Below are 16,436 nucleotides of genomic sequence, written 5' to 3'. Positions count from 1 at the left end.
TTATTATTCCTCCAGTCTAGAGCGTACCTCCTGCCCTAGTCAGTTGGAATTCTGCCACCTGGAAGCCAAGGTTCACTGCCAGCATTTGTAGGTCACCTTTGGATACTCACAGTGTTTCAGGTTCAACAGATGCTGAGTCCAAACTCCTTCAGAATTCAGTGCATTTTATTCCCTGTCTGTGGAACTGGTAATGTCCTCACCCCCATCCAAAGGGACTGGTGTATCTGTCATTTGGGGAGAAGCTGAGGGAGCTGGGTCTGTTTAGCCTTAACAAGATGAGGTATTTATACCCCTTTTACCAGGGCGTATACATACCTGACTGTGGGGAGTGAAGAAGACAGAGCCAGACCTTTCCTAGTGGTGCTGAGGGAAAGGGCAAAAGGCAACAGACACTAACTGAAATACAGAAAAATCTGTTTAGACATACTGTAATGTGCCCAGGATAGCTGCTTGGTGTTATTCTGCCCCACTGCACTGTATTTATGGGATTTAGAATACTTTTGCCTGTGTTACCTGAGTCATTCTTAGCAGTTAAGGAAATACAAATGCCAACTTTCTGGTTGCTTCTGTTTTATAGTAATATGAGATACCAGCATGTAACTCATTGTACTTATAATGAATTAACTGAAATTGCCATATTCCTTTCACTGAGGTGATAATGGAGAGTGTTTTGTAAATGTGAGATATTAAAAGAAATGAGAAATAATTTTTTGATTATAGTTTCAACATACATCAGAATTGTGAAGCTCAGAACTTTCCTTGGGCTATCAGCTGATATAGTCAACATGAGCCCTTTCCCTGATGACTTGTAAAATACATGTGTTAAAAATTCTGCATCCTGCATGGCAGTGCATACTGCAAGCTCTTACTCCATGAATGACAGATGCAAGGCTGTATCTGTACTAAAGAAGCTGTTAGTCTTCTCATACCAATGTATATTATTAAACACCTGTAATCTTCCATAATTTGGCATGATAGATCACAACTTTCCAGCATGCAAATGCATTCCTACAGAGTTCTCATTCACTCAGTGCTCAACCACTCATACACTGGGTCAAGAGGAAATTGTTATGATTTTAAAACTCATGTTTTAACTTAGTTTTTTCTGCAGTTTTTTGACTTTGACAATATAACCATAGTGGAATAATAAGAGCTTTTATACCTGTCTATAAAAATCTTAGTAATGAAATGCTTGGGGAGCTTGGCATTTTCTAAACAACGTTATTAACAGCTTTAATTTGGAATTGATGTCATGATGCTACTGGGTTGTCCATGATATTCTAGAAACTAAAAGCACAGAAAGGTTGATATAAGTGTTTCAAAAATGAAATAACCTTGAGTCATTCAGATGTCACAGACTAAATCAAGTGCTGCCCTTTTTTTGATGTGCTAGGCTAATTATTTCTACTAATGTAAATGTCAGTGCAATGAACATTTATTTGCTCTGGCATAACAAATAAATAGTACAGGAATTCTGAGCATATGAAGAAATTCATCATGTCCTCAACACCCTATTACATTGCTTCAAGTCAAGGTTTTGGAAAACAATTCAAGTTTGTATTTTTAAGACTATTTTAAAATAGTTAAAAATAAAGTACAAATAAAATTAAAAGGCAGTAAGTATATCTGAATGTTTCTGATTTTTTTCCTTCTTTTTGAAAGATTCTGAGCTTTAGAGACTTTACTACCTTCTCTTGATAGGAAATAGCAACTCTTTACTTTTTCCTGAACAAACTTCTCTCCATCCTCAGTGCCTTTCAACCTAATAAGTACATCTAGTTCTACATCAGTCATTTATTTGAAGTGTGTGGGAGGGTGGCACTTTAGGATGAGGTCCCCCAAATGTCCCTCTGGCTACCTCATCTCTCCAGTTCTCCCTGGGCATCTCTTACGTGTCCCTGAAGTGCTGCTCCGATGGGCAGCAGTTTTGGCAGGCAATGGCTGGCCAGCAGTGGTGCAGGATGCCTGGAGCCGTCTGTGAGTAGCATCAAGCAGTGGGTGCCCCAGTGGGCAGGGTGGCCACTCCACACCCTCCACAGCCTGCTACTGCACCCGCTGCAGCCACTGCTCCCCCCACAGAGGGACAGCATCCTGGAGAAGGACCCTGAGAAGCATGGAAGTTTCAAAACTATCAGCTGATATTTTCAGACTGTGTGATGCCTGCTGTTGGCATCTTTTGAAATGATCATGGTAGATCCAAATTACTAGATTCAATACTTTCATTTTATGGTGACAGGAATATCACAGGTGCTTAAGGACTGTATTGCACCTATTCATTCTGCACAATACTTACACGCAGTTATATTTGGCAGTTCAGATGTAAGCCCTTTTTTGTGTTTTAGTCTAACACTGAAGAGATACGGAAAGGAGTGTCACACAGGCAATGTTCAGAGCTTAAGCACAGAGATGAGATGTTTGGGTTTTATACCTTTTCTATAGATCAAGCTAGCTTATATGGAGCACATCCTTAGGGGAAATAATATTTTGGTTTTCAGCCAGTCACTGTACCAGAATGGATGTTCCTTGTGTGTGGAATTGGGAGAGCACTTGACTTCAAATTTTGGTACTGTAGGGCTAATATTTCATTTTGATAGTCTCATGCTAAAATTTAGTATCAACTGAAAAAGGGGAAATCTTTCTTAAATGAGTAGTTTTGATGACTGTTCCACCCCTTGGGGAAGAAGCATCATGAGAATATCTGTCATCCTATACTTGTAACCACACCAGAACAGAAGTTTTGGAAACGGACACCTTTTGATATTGCAGTGGATTTGTGATAAACCTATGGTGGCATATCTAGTGACACAACCTCTTTGAAAGGTGATGCTTAACTTTATTCTGATAAAGGAATTAATGTAATTGCTCAGTGGGTTCTGAATTTTTTTTCTTACTGTCTTGTTTGGTCAGAGTAGTTGGTCAGGGCTTAGAGTCCTGAGAGATATCTGTGTTAGGAGGATGGAAAAAAAATAGTTAATTATCTGTTGTACATAACACTGTTAACAAACACTATACAGAATCTTTTATTTCAAGAACAAAGGGGAATCAAGCAGTGGTTGTTTTCATGCCTCTCTTGAAACATCCCTGAAGGTGTCTAATCTCAGTATTTCTTTACTGCTTTTCTTTCCCATGTCATCTTTTCCAGAGCAGGAACAAGTGCCTATGTTCTAGGTAAGATTATTTCCTAAAATGTATTAAACAACTGGGCATGGTTGTGCTCTTCAGCATATGATTTTTTTTAATGCAGTATTTGATTGTATATTGGCTCTTAGTAAAATAACCCTAGCACTAGTGAGCAAATCCTCAGGCTCAAAGTGAATGTGTAATTATCTCTTCTTTTTTTTGGATAGGTGTATTTCCATTGATATATCATCTTTCTTTGCCTGAGTCCTCTCTATTTGTCTGGCTCCGCAGAGTGAAATTAAAAATAAATGAGTTATTCAATGAAGGCACTTGTTTCTGAGTTTGAGCTTTCAAATGTCACAGCAGAGAAGCTTTTTTTCCTCCTCTGAGGGATCTAATAGTCTGTGAGTGAGTTTTCTGATAATTGTGCTATTTTGGGGGGCTTATCATATTCTCTGTATAATTGAACCAGATGTTGAGTCTTCTCTAGAGGAGAAGGATCTTCTGAGTCTGTGTAGTACTGTATTAGTCTTGCATCCCAAAAGGTTTGAGGTTAATGTGAAGATGAAATAGTAAAGCAGATGCTGTATGTAATGTTGCTGAGGTGGGTAATCCCTTTTGGACCAAAACACAAAAAATGTTCAGTTCACAGCTGTGTACCACGTGTAACAATTGGTTGGATGATAAATAGTTGTAGGATTTTATTTTTTTTTTGACAGCCAGTCAAAATCCAGCTTTTTGTAGGCAGAGTGATATTTGCTATTATAATAGTGCTGCAATGATAAAAACAGTTCTTGAGTTCAAGAGGCTAAGGGCTGTTCAGGCAGACTGCACTATTTCTGGCTGACTTACAAAATGTTTTGGAGGGGAAAACCCTCCAAAGGTATATTTCATGTGAAATACGAGTATATTTCAGCTGATCTTCTGTGCTGGTTTCTCATTCCTATATATTGATATATCACTGAAAAATTCATGTAAGCATTGCTTCTAGGTTAGGGTGAGGTACTGGGGAGGGTGGGGGTGCCTGGGCCTTCTCCTTTCTCATACCTTGGTTTCCTCTGGAAAGAAGCCCTACTGCATATCCTGGAAGGAACCATAATGTTCTCCAATCATGCTTCCCGTTTCTTAGCCTCTGATGTATACCAAAGAGTATTGTTGCCCTTGCAGTTACAAGCACTTGTAGAACTAACTCTTCACACCAATCCTGAAGTGTTGCTGCTGTTAAAATATATGAGAACCTAGAATGTGCAAATAGCAAACGTGTATTCACCAGAATACTTTGTCTCCCATGTTCTATGGCTCAGTAATTTGCTCAGCCACAGATTAATAATCCTTGAGAAATGTTCCTTTTATGGGCTGGAACCCAAGTTTATTTGATTATTTGTTTAAATGTCTAAACTCAATTTTGTGCTGAAGTCATAATGTATTTTATAGCATGAATTTAATCATTTTTAGTCTGGCTCCTCATATATTACCCCTAAAATGAAGAATTCCTTTTGTTGCCTCCTTTATCATTTCTACTTATGTGGTGTAGTTCACTTTAGCCCATCATCTTATGGTTAAATATGTTTGGCAAAAATTGAGAATCAGGATCTGTTAGCACATTCCATCTTGTTAAGTAACTTTATATTCACCTACTCAGAACTTGTCTTTCTGAGATTGACCGTAGAGGTTGGGATGTGTTTCCTGGGCTATCTTGTGCATACCTACAAGTAGCAACACTATCTTGGTTACTATTACCTAGCCATTACACCAGATAGTCATAGCCTGTGTATAACCAAACCAGAGTTTGTTCTAGTTCCATGTGAAATAGTGTAAATTATCAATGTACCCAAAAAGACAGAGACCTGAGAAAGGAAAGCACAGAGTATGTAGGGAGAAGACAAGGCTAGAAAAAGACTATTAAATTATTTTTCCTTTTTTTCTTTTCCTTCCTTGGCTTACTTGCCAGCTGGAGATGCTTTAGAAGTGAGGGCTCTTCCAGTCATTGTCATCTGGAAGAGAGAGGCATGTGAGCATACTTAGATGGAGTTTTACAGTGGAGCCTTTTAAGTTTTAAAACATTCCAGAAACTGTGTTTTGAGATCTTTCTGAATGCAATTTGTTTACGCTTAGGCAGAAGTGAAATGGAGGCACCGTTTTTCTCAAGTGCATTTGTATCTTCTGAAGCAATATAGCAACATAGAAAAAAAAAACCCTTCAGTCCCTGACAAGGAAGATATTTAGTTGAGGGACTGAAAGCTGTTCTGATTTCTTCAGAGCTAAGAATTTTCACTGCAAAACTCTTGCTCTTTCCAGAGAGTTTGGCTGTGAAACTGTACATCCCTTCCTAAGCTCTATTTCACGCTCACTGCAGAAGTAAAACTCTACTGTGTTCACAGGGTGAATTTCATGAGGTCAGTCCCTCTAAGGGCTACAGCGTTCACTCCCTATTGAGATTATGCTGTCTGAATATCACTCTTAGGAATCCACTTGCAACAGCATTGTATTTAATTCCCCACTACATAGAAAGGATGTGAGAGCTGAAAAATAACCATGGTATTGATTTCTCTTAGCAATGTGTATTTTGATGGGAGAGAGTTAAGAGATTTATTTTAAAAAAATAACCCAAATAATCCAATGAAAACCCTTAGTCATTAAACAGGGACTTATGATAGCACCAACACTACATTTTTGGATTTGTTTGTTTTCTGTTTCCACTTAGGGCAATGTAACCCTTCCCAAATATGAGCCACAGCAAGACTTCAGTTAGCTTTTTGTGTATTGCACAACATTTGGATTTATATTTATCCTTTTACTAGATTAATTTTAGTGAATGTATTTAACTATATTATGCTTGCAAGAGGGCCCCTTGGTACATTAGACTTGTAAATGTTATCAGGTAAAGTAACTACAAGTAATTAATATTTTTAAGAGTATTGGCATCAAAATGCAAATAGGCAACAGGAGACCAGCTGTAAACTCTACTACTCAGCTTTCTTTCAGTGTACTGCAAACTTGCCATTTAAATCACTATTTTTAGGGAAAGAAACCAGCACAGGAATAAGGGGTCACAAAAGTCAAGTTTATCCTGCTTTTGATAGTTTTAATAGTCGTGAATTTTTGGGACCAAGTGGTTCACACCGGCTGTGCCCGTATTGACAAGGGATAGAAGTTTAATTGAAGCCAATCTGTCTGAGTCTGACTTCTAAAGAGCCAGTTAGCGCTTCAGAAGGGATGATTTTAGGAATTTGGCTCAAGAACCATGGTTAAAGCTATTGCAGCCTGCATTCTACCTTACTCTTCTGACTTTAAAAACCAAGTTATTTTGTAGTAGTATAAGGACATTAGCATTATTTGAACTTAAGGACTATTGAAATTAATGAGTTTGTTTCAAGGACATGTTAGATATTTTGATAACATGAAATAGTTTTATCAGGACATCTTAAGTAGTTCTTCAGTTCTTCCAGGTGTGAACCTCTGACTTGTATCATATTAAAACATGATAACAGAGTGTTTTCTTGGAATATGCCTGCAAAAGTTGTAATAGAGGAATAAAGGCAGACTGGATTGCATTTTGATGATATGTAACATAATTTACCTTTAATACCAAAACTAAAAAAAAGTAGGTCTTCTTAGCAGAATGTGATGGATTTTTCTCAGTAACTCAGGGATTTACTGGAGGACACTGAGCTCATAACACCTTGCCCTGAATATCCAACATTCACAAAAATATCAGATGATCCAAAGCAGAGGTTTTCTGCATTGATCTTTGTCAACCAGGATTTCTAGCATCCTTTGCTCGAAGGTAACCAGCCATGCCTGGCATTCCTCACTTCTTGCTTACAACTCTGAAAGCCTTCAAACCCCAGTTTTAAGGATGGCTTAACTACCAGGTCCACATCATAGAGCTTGGGAAACATTTGTCTACCCTAAAAAGAGAAACCCCAACTGAAAATGCTGGGACATCTTCACTTGGAGACACTGAGTATCCTCCAGTTTTGTGTTGCCAGTAGCCTAATATCAATAAGAGAAGTCCAGTGTTCTTTGGGTTTATGTACTTTGTAAGCATGGCTCTTACACATGCATAGGACTTTTGTAGAGCTTTCAATATTTCCTAGTAGAAGGCTCATCAAATGTTGCCTCCCCAGAACTGCTTTTCAAGTGTGTTTTCACATACCCTTTGATAACAACATTTGTAACACACATTATACATACACCCTTCATTCTGGACAACTTACTGGTTCAAACCTGGAATTAACAGAACGAGAGCTGTGGTGTTACTCCTAAGCAGCTTCCTCACTTTCTTCAGCACAGATACAGAAGATCATCATCTTTACCTATCAGAATTTTCTCCACTTTTTACCACATTTTTTTGTAAATTAAGCTTTTTGGAAAAGGCTAACTTTATTTGAAATCTTCTGCAGCTTCATACTGCTTCCTACAGACCTACATTTTGTGTACTTCTAATGTACTTCCGTATTTTATTTTTTGTAAAATAGTAGCATTTGGCACAAAGAAAGAGAAAAAAAGAACAGCTCTAGAAAGCTAAATTTGCTTAGAAGAGAAAAGCGGTTCTTAGCTTTACTCAAGAATTTGGAGCCTGGAAAGGGGAAGTCAATTTACAAACTTCATCTTACATAGGGTATTTTTGCTGCATATTTTTGAGGGGGAGTGAGTTTGTTTGGTTTTTTCCCCCTTATCTCTTACGATGAAGAAATCTACAGGATTTAAAAGTGCCTTGATAGTCTCTCTGCTCTGTGCCTCTGATGCAGTGAGCCTCGTCTTATGTGAATAGCAATAATTCATCATTAGCTATTAAAAAAAAAGCCAACACAAAATTAAAGGGGAACATTGGAAGGTGCTCAGTAACTATAACTCCAGTTTTGCCCAAGTGATAATTTAAGGTCAAAATCAAGATACTTCTTGTGTAGAAGGATGAGGAATTTTTGAAACTTGTTCGGTTTTAGCAGTCCATTTAACTTCCATGAGTTTCTTGCCAAGCAGTCATAGCAGGACACCACTGGAAAGAGAAATATTAAGCACGAGTTATTTGACATATTTCAATTAATTGTTTGTCAAGAACTAAATTAATGGTTTTCTGTCCTGGTTTTGGCTGGGATAGAATTAATTTTCTTCCTCGTAGCTAGTATAGTGTGTGGTTTGGATTTAGAATTAGAGTAACGTAGAAAACACACTGATGTTTTAGCTGTTGCTGAGCAGTGCCTATAATACATCAAGAACTTTTCAGCTTCTCGTACTGCCAAGCCAGCAAGAAGTAGGGTGGGAGCAAAGCCAGGACAGCTGACTGGCCAAACTGGTCAAAGGGATATTCCATGCCATATGATGTCATGCTCAGTATACAAACTGGGGGGAGTTGGCTGGGGGCAGGAGCAGCGACCACTGCTCGGGACTGGTTGGGCATTGGTGTGTGGTGAGCAATCACATTGTGCATCACTTATTTTGTAATTTCTATTATTATTATTTATTTATTTATTATTGTCCCTTCCTTTTCTGTCCTGTTAAAATGCCCTTATATCAACCCAGAAATTTTACTCCTCTCACCCATCCCACTGTGGGGGTAGTGAGCGAACAGCTGCGTGGTGTTTAGCTGCCTGCCAGATTAAAACACAGCAGTCCTTTTGGTGCTCAACGTGAGGCATGAAGGGTTGAGATAACAACAGATCTGATCACAGCATATTAAAACAAATTTGTTCTAAGCATTCATTATATTAGTTTATTCATCGCTGGTCACAATGTTGATTTATTTGCTGTCAAAGTTGTTGTAGTCATTCTCAGAGTTGTGTTATGTAACACCTGACTTGCCATGTATCCTGTTTATCAGTATTTATGTGCTGTTTATCACCTCTGGGAGCTGGATTAAGGATATTGCTTTGCTGTACTGTGTGACACTGGCTTATGTTATGATAAAATCATCGGTCGTGACACCGATCTGCTATTTGTACTCTGCATTACCGTCACCTCTGTACTTCAGGAGCCATCTCTTGGAAACCATTAATAACAACACTACCTTTTCTCCTCAGAGAGCCAGTGTACAGGGGAGACTCCTTTCTTTACCTTCCCCTTCTCCTCCAGGCAAGTTACAGTAGCTTTTGAGAATTTTGAATATGCTTGAGATGTTCAAATCAACATGTTCCTATGGCTATGTCTCTTGATTGTAGTCCAGATCTTGTTTAGGCTTAAACTACTATTTAAGAATACCATCCAGAGATCCAGCCCCATGATAGGCACTGCGGCTACACTAACCCACATGACAGGCACTGTGGCTGAACTGGAGAACCAGCCCATGCCTATACACAAGAATCACACCTATACACAAGAAGAAATACACAAGAAAATCAGCTCGTTTAGTAAGGGATGAAGATGAACCAGGGCCATCATGAGAGAAGGACGAGGAAGAGGCAGAACCCATAAATGGGATGGTAACCACCCAATCCCTATCCCTGAGTGAGCTCAAGGAAGATGTTATGTGTCACCGAGGCAAGTGGATCACCCTGGATAGAGCTATCCAGTACCTGAGGGAATTAGCTGTGCTGGAGGTGATTTGTGATGACCTGGACAAAAAGCAGTTATCCAAAGATCCAGATGAATTCAGGTGCACATGGCCCACGTGGTGGAAGTTTGTACAGAGCGCACCATTGTTGCATGCAAACTCATTGACAGTAAGGACCTGGAAAGACAGGGAGGACAAAAAAGTGGATTAATTAGTTGGCCAAATCCATCAATACGAAGAAAGTCTCTCTTCCTCCGTACAGGCCTGCATCTCAGCTGTGGAAAAACTGTCCAAAAGAAACCATCCTGGGTGGGAGTTCCAGCAACTCAATGAAGATATGTCCTGCTCCCCATCCCTACAGGCCAGTATCTCAGCTATTAGAAGTAAGCATTCCTCTGCTCAAGAGAGAGGATATAGTGGATACACAGCATGGGCCACCCTGTGGATTTACCTGCGTGACCATGGAAAGTACATGATGGAGTGGGATGGAAAATTTACCTCGACACTAGAAGCATGGGTATGTGACTTGCAAGGAAAAACAATCACAAAAAGGGATTCTTCCAGGAAAATTGCTGCTCCAGTCTCCAGTGGGCAGTTCCCCAGACAGAGTAGAATGGCTGACCTTACTTCTGATCTTAATGAAGAGACTTCTGATTCAAATTTATGAGTAATGAATACTGTGACCAGGACTAGAGGGGCCCTGCCTCCAGCTAGGTGGAGGAAAGGGACAACTGGGTTTACTGGACACGGCCTGGCCCATCAGACCCACAGGAGTATAAGGCTGTAGTGGACACTGGTGCACAGTGCACCCTAATGACATCAAGCTGTACAGAGGCAAAACCCATCTATATTTCTGGAGTGAGAGGGGGATCCCAGAAGCTAACTGTATTGGAGGCCAAAGTGAGTCTAACCAGGAGCGAGTGGCAAAAGCACCCTATCGTGACTGGCCCAGAGGCTCCGTGCATCCTTGGCATGGACTACCAAGGACCCAAAAGGGTACAGGTGGGCTTTTGGTGTAGCTGCCTTGGAGACGAGGGAATTAAGCAGCTGTCCACCCTACCAGGTCTCTCGAAGGACCCTTCTGTTGTGGGGCTGCTGAGGGTCAAAGAACGACAGGTGCCAATCACCACCACAATGGTGCGCTGGCAGCAATATCGCACCAACCGAAACTTCCTGATTCTCATCCATGAGTGACTGATCGACTAGAGAAGCCAGGAATGAGAATAACCAATGAACTGAATTGTATGATGTTAATTGCTGTATAATACTGTATATCATCACCTCTATGGTGGCTGCATGCCATATCAATGGTATTACAGTAAAAATCACCCAGATTAATAAAAATTATGAAACTGAGCAATGTGCAGCAACAATAGAACTTCACAAGCACAGTGATAATGGAACCAGAACTGGCTTCAGCATGCAACAAACCCACTGCTCCAGGACTGGCTGGGCATTGGTTGATACGTCCTAATTGCATTGTGCATCACTTATTTTGTATATTCGCTTATCATTATTGTTGTGATCAACAAGTGCTCATTATAATCACTCATATTGTATATTCCCTTATTATTATTGTTATTATTTTTCCTTCCTTTCCTGTCCTATTAAACTGCCTTTATCTCAGCCCATGAATTTTACTTTTTTTTTTCTCCGATACTCTCAGCCATCCCACTGTGGGGGGAGTGAGCGAACAGCTGCGTGGTGTTTAGCTGCCTGCTGGGTTAAACCATTAATCACATGATTTAGAAAAATAACTTCATTTACTGCAGTAAACTTTCAGTATTTGCTTTGGATAAACTGTATGTTTTATGTGCTTGTGCCACATTATAAGTGTTCTTCTGTAAGGATGCAAACTACATATGCATGTTTATATTTATTTTTTGTGTGTTTACTGTTTTCACAGACACTTCCATTGGGGCTGGGAGATGGACAGCTCTTTACCTGGACTGACGGCTTGAAAAGGAAGGACTGGCATGATTATGAAAGCATTCAAAAAGATGCTATGCGTTCAGGTATACATAAGTTTGGAGCAAATTTAAGTGGTTTTTTCGTCCATTCTCCATATGGTTAATTTTTCTTTTCAGCCAGATAAAAAGCATTCCTAACAGCCTGTTTTTGAGTGCAGCATGTCACAAGGACATAATGTTCTGAACTGAGGGGTCAGACCAAGCACATATACCTTATCTCTGAAAACAGCCAAGTGAAAATAAAAATAATATGTTTCATGCTAGTAGCTATATAATGATTGTATTAGGAAACAGGCGAAAATATTATTATAAAAATATTTTTCAGGTTGAAATCAGTTGTTATACTGTGACCAAAGTAAAAGTTGGTTTCCAAGGGCCATACGTTACTACTGAAGCTGAGTTTCCCTTAAATGAGTGGATAAAATCTGAACACAGTACCTATAACTGTCAAGAACATCCAAGGTTATGTTAGGAACAAACTTTGTCTCTTTTACCATTGTTGAACTTGAATCCTTTAGTGTTACTAAAGCTACTTCATGTCATTCTGACAGTCTAAAATTATTTGAAAATGGGAGCAAATTGTATTTGCAGATATACTGAAGGACACTGTTACAGTAAGTAATGTAATTTTAATGTACTTTCACGTGCTGTATGCCATATGTGCAAAGAAAGGTTTGTGTTCCTCTTTCTGTCATCAGAGCATGTTCAGATTTGAATCTTTCTTTTATAATATAATTTACAACTATTCAACATAAGATGAATTAAATTAAAAGGAAGGAGGGGAAATAGCAGTTGAATTGCACTTTAATCAGTATCTGAAAGTCATTATTTTACAAAGGCCAATCTACTATTATAAAATAGATTATGCTGTCTTGATCCCACTGTCAGAAGACAGCCAGCACCTCCCCCAAAATACCTCTATAACTGAATCCAGTTAGCAAATTCATAAGTCTTGATAAGAACTTAGTTTTGCAGGAGCCTGAACCTGTAAAATATTTTGGAGTAGGTTAATTTTGGAAACCATTTTTCCCTTTATCTTTTAAATCTTTTTGATTACTGTCCTGGTTTTGGCTGGGATAAAGTTAATTTTCTTCCTAGTAGCTGGTATAGTGCTGTGTTTTGGATTTACGATGAGGGTAACGTAGAAAACACTGATGTTTTAGTTGTTGCTGAGCAGTGCCTATACTAAAGACTTTTCAGCTTCTCATACTCTACTGCCAGCAAGGAGGCTGGAGGGGCACAAGAAGCTGGGAAGGGGACACAGCCAGGACAGCTGACCAAACTGGCCAAAGGGATATTCCATACCATTTGACATCATGCTCGACATAAAACTGGGGGTGGGGAGGGAGTTGGCCAGGGCACACAGGCATTGCCTGGGAACTAGCTGGGCATCGGTCAGCATGTGGTGAACAAATGCATTGTGCATCACTTGTTTTGTATATTATCATTATTATTATTTTCCCTTCCTTTTCTAGCCTGTTAAATTTTCTTTATCTCAACCCCTGAATTTTACCTTTTTCTGATTCTCTCACCCATCCCACTGCAGGGGGAGTGAGTGAACGGCTGTGCGGGGTTTAGCTGCCTGCCGGGTTAAACCATGACAATCACTAAATAAAATATTATCCCTCCCTCCCTCCCACATGTGCTTACAAGGAAGAAAGGTGGGAAGGGGGATGAAGTTGTTCTAGGTATCTTGGGAGTTGTCAGGTTAATGTTAGTTGTGTTCCAGATTGCTAAGTGACAAATATCTAAGAAAGAATGTACAAAATAGAAGTAGCATGTATATAGAAATATGCACATAGGTAGGGAATATTATGTTATCTGGTTACAATGGATGGTTTGGCAATGTGCTTTTGATTCCTGTGTATGTGATGTGGGCCCCCTGTGTTTTGGAAAATAACCAGTAATACTTATGACTATCTCATGGATAGCTATAGCAATACCAATGACATGCAAGCCATTGCATGGAGTCGACTAAGAAATTAGCAAAACATAATGTAGCTCTGTAATTCCCAGTCCTACTCCTAATGTTACAACTGTAGTAGAATGCCATAGTATGTGAGTATTTTTTCCACTAAGCTTCTATTCTTGGTAAAAATAATAATAAATTAACTTGAAATATTCTGACTTATTTATGCTTTTATTGAATTCCTTGTGATAGCATTTGCTGAGTTTGATTGTTTAAGAAATCTTTTTTAACGATTTCTACCTGTCATTATTATTCATTAAATTAAATTAATTTTAATTATTTTTTTCTTTTAAAATCAAAATATAGTAATATAAATGCGAAGCTAGAGTATCTCAGTGCACTTTTTTGGGAGATACTATATAGTTTCTGTCCCTAATAACAAAACAAAGCATAGCTGAAACCAACTTTTAGTTAAAAATCAATATCTGAAGGTATGAAAATAACACCAGTGAAAGGGCATCTCGGGACATTTCAGAAATGGCAGTCAATGCTCATTACACAAAAAAGAAGAACAGACTGAAATATTTTTTTTTAATTCAGTTTAGCTGTTTATCTGTAAAGCTTACAGTTTTCTAAGAACTGGGAATGTGAATTTCGTAAATCTAATTATGGAGAGATGCTAGTTTCTCATGGCTAGTTTTTCTGTTTCAAGGCCAAATATTTTGTTCTCTTTTTATTCCACCAGATTAAAAGCAATGTTCCTGAATTTGACTGGTCTGTCTTCAGTGAAAATTATTCAATTATTTTAAAGCTAAAGAGAAAAGCCATTTGCAAGACATGCAGAAAAATGGTACTATTTCTATTTCGTTCAACTGTTCTAGCTCATCTGTTTTGGCTCTAAAATTGCAGATGAACTTGCATATAAATGCTCAAGTGAGCTCGTGTTACTTCTGGTTTTGTGGGGCTTTGCTGGAGCACCTGAGGTTTAAATGTATGCTTATGGTGTTCCCACCATTAGTTCACATTCTGTTAGGATGTTGATGGTACTTGAGGACTCAGGTGAATAATGGAGTGGCAAGGCTTTACATGTATAAGCTCCTGATGTAGCCAAAACATAATTAATATTCAAAGACTCTTGTAGAGACAGAGGTTTCAATAACTGGTACTACTTTTCAGCTTCTCACTTATATAGAATTTGCTCATGATATAGATCCTTCCAAGGTCAGTTCCCTTCAGCTGGAATTACTTGCTGAAGTACTGTTGAGTGAAAACACCCTCGTGGGCTTCCCACCTGAGAAAACAAAGGATCGTACAGATGCAGTCACACCGTAGGAGCTGCTTACTGCCACTGTTCCATTAGTGAGGGTCTGAATCTGTCTGGTGTCTACTTGTGCCACACCTAGTATTTATTTAACATTTTTTGATATCTTAGACTCCCACTCTGTAGGGTATCAGTTTTACAGCAGAAGACACATTAACTAGTAGCTACCCACGTAATTTAAAGACCTGTGATATATATTCATCGTGGTTATTTCTTGGGATGAGGTGCTTACTTTTGGAAAATATGTATCTCGTGTGTGAAGAATAGAAGTACCTCTGAAGCTGTTTCACATAGCAAAGTCCAGGCAAGCATCTTCAAATATGCACAAGATTACATCTAAACTTGGACGTCAGATAGTCTTTTTTTAGCACCTTTGTGAATTGTTACTCTGTTTTCAGTGCAAACGCAATGTACTCTTAGTGGATATATGTGTGTGTGTGTATTCTACTCCACTGCTAGTGACATTACAGAAAGAAATGAGCTCCTCAAGGAGGTGCACCAATATAAGATGCCACAGGCGGTATGGCCTGCAGTTAAGGCAGCAGTCTGGGAGTCTATAAATTTAAGTACAATTTCCAGTTTTCTCACAGGTATTTCATTTTCTCTGTGACTCAATTTCTTGGAAAGAGATAGCATGTTCTGGCTCTGTTAAAAATGTTGTAGGGTATTGTTTCTTACTCATGGAGAAAGTGCAAAGCAGCCTTTGGAGTAATAATTTCTTACAGCTGATTTGTCCAACAGCCATATTTTTTCTGTGCCCTCATTAAAAAAATCTGTAAATTAGCATTGATTGTGATGTGGGGCTGCATTACTGTTAGTTTTACTTATTACAGTAAGGTCCAGTAGGCTACGCACAGGTTTCTCTGAAATATTGCAGTGATCTTACTGATATTGTTACACAGATGCACAAACCAGCCATCAGCTCCTATACCTATGCCCAGCTGTATCTTGTGTAATAGAATACCTACTGTACAGCCACCACTGAAAGGAAGTTTTCATCCAGTCTGCTTGGATTTTCCTCTCTGACTTCAAACCATGTGTCATTTTGACTTGGAAGAAAAAAAAAACAAACAAACCAACAGAAAAAACACAAACCAAACAATCCAACTCTAGAATTAACAACTTGCATTTTCTGAAGTTAACGGGACACACAGATGGATTAAAAATTCCTCATGGACAGATCTTCAGATACAGGTGCCATGTGAGTGATTCCTTCATCTCCAGAAATGATGATGCAATGCTGGCACAAATGGTTACAACTTAATAAATTATGTCTTAGTAGTCAAATGCAAGGTCAGTGAAACAGATAATTCAGGCTGTCCCAGACAGGTCATTTTCTTGCAAAGATGAAATGACTTCAGGATCTGCAGGTTACTTGTGATGTATTTTCTGCCATGAATGAAGACTAAAGTGGTCCTAGATAGATATGAAAATAAATTAATTTGCATGATACTGGTAGAAATATTATTTAGGCAGTCAATGTAGATGGAATGCCCAAGCTTTCTTAAGGAAATTAAGTATGGATCTTTGCTGAAGAAGAATATTTCACTGAAAGCATCATGATGTTTAGCGTTGATGTTTTCCAGTTAAGACACTCCAGTTTTTATTTCAAAATGATGACTT

At 38.8% G+C, this 16,436-nt stretch overlaps 1 protein-coding gene across 2 annotated transcripts in view; it reads left to right on the top strand.

Annotated features, from left to right (window-relative positions):
* GALNTL6 (polypeptide N-acetylgalactosaminyltransferase like 6) overlaps positions 1-16,436 on the top strand; it is a 497,632-nt gene that overhangs the window by 162,730 nt on the left and 318,466 nt on the right. For both annotated transcript variants that reach the window (XM_064449716.1, XM_064449717.1), the window contains exon 2: positions 11,520-11,628. In XM_064449716.1, coding sequence (XP_064305786.1) covers positions 11,520-11,628 — 109 coding nt within the window. The remainder of the gene's footprint in view (positions 1-11,519; positions 11,629-16,436) is intronic.

The sequence above is a fragment of the Phalacrocorax carbo genome, chromosome 4, assembly GCF_963921805.1.
Source record: "Phalacrocorax carbo chromosome 4, bPhaCar2.1, whole genome shotgun sequence".
Taxonomy (NCBI): Eukaryota; Metazoa; Chordata; class Aves; order Suliformes; family Phalacrocoracidae; genus Phalacrocorax; species Phalacrocorax carbo.
This window is presented reverse-complemented; position numbering and strand designations above follow the sequence as displayed.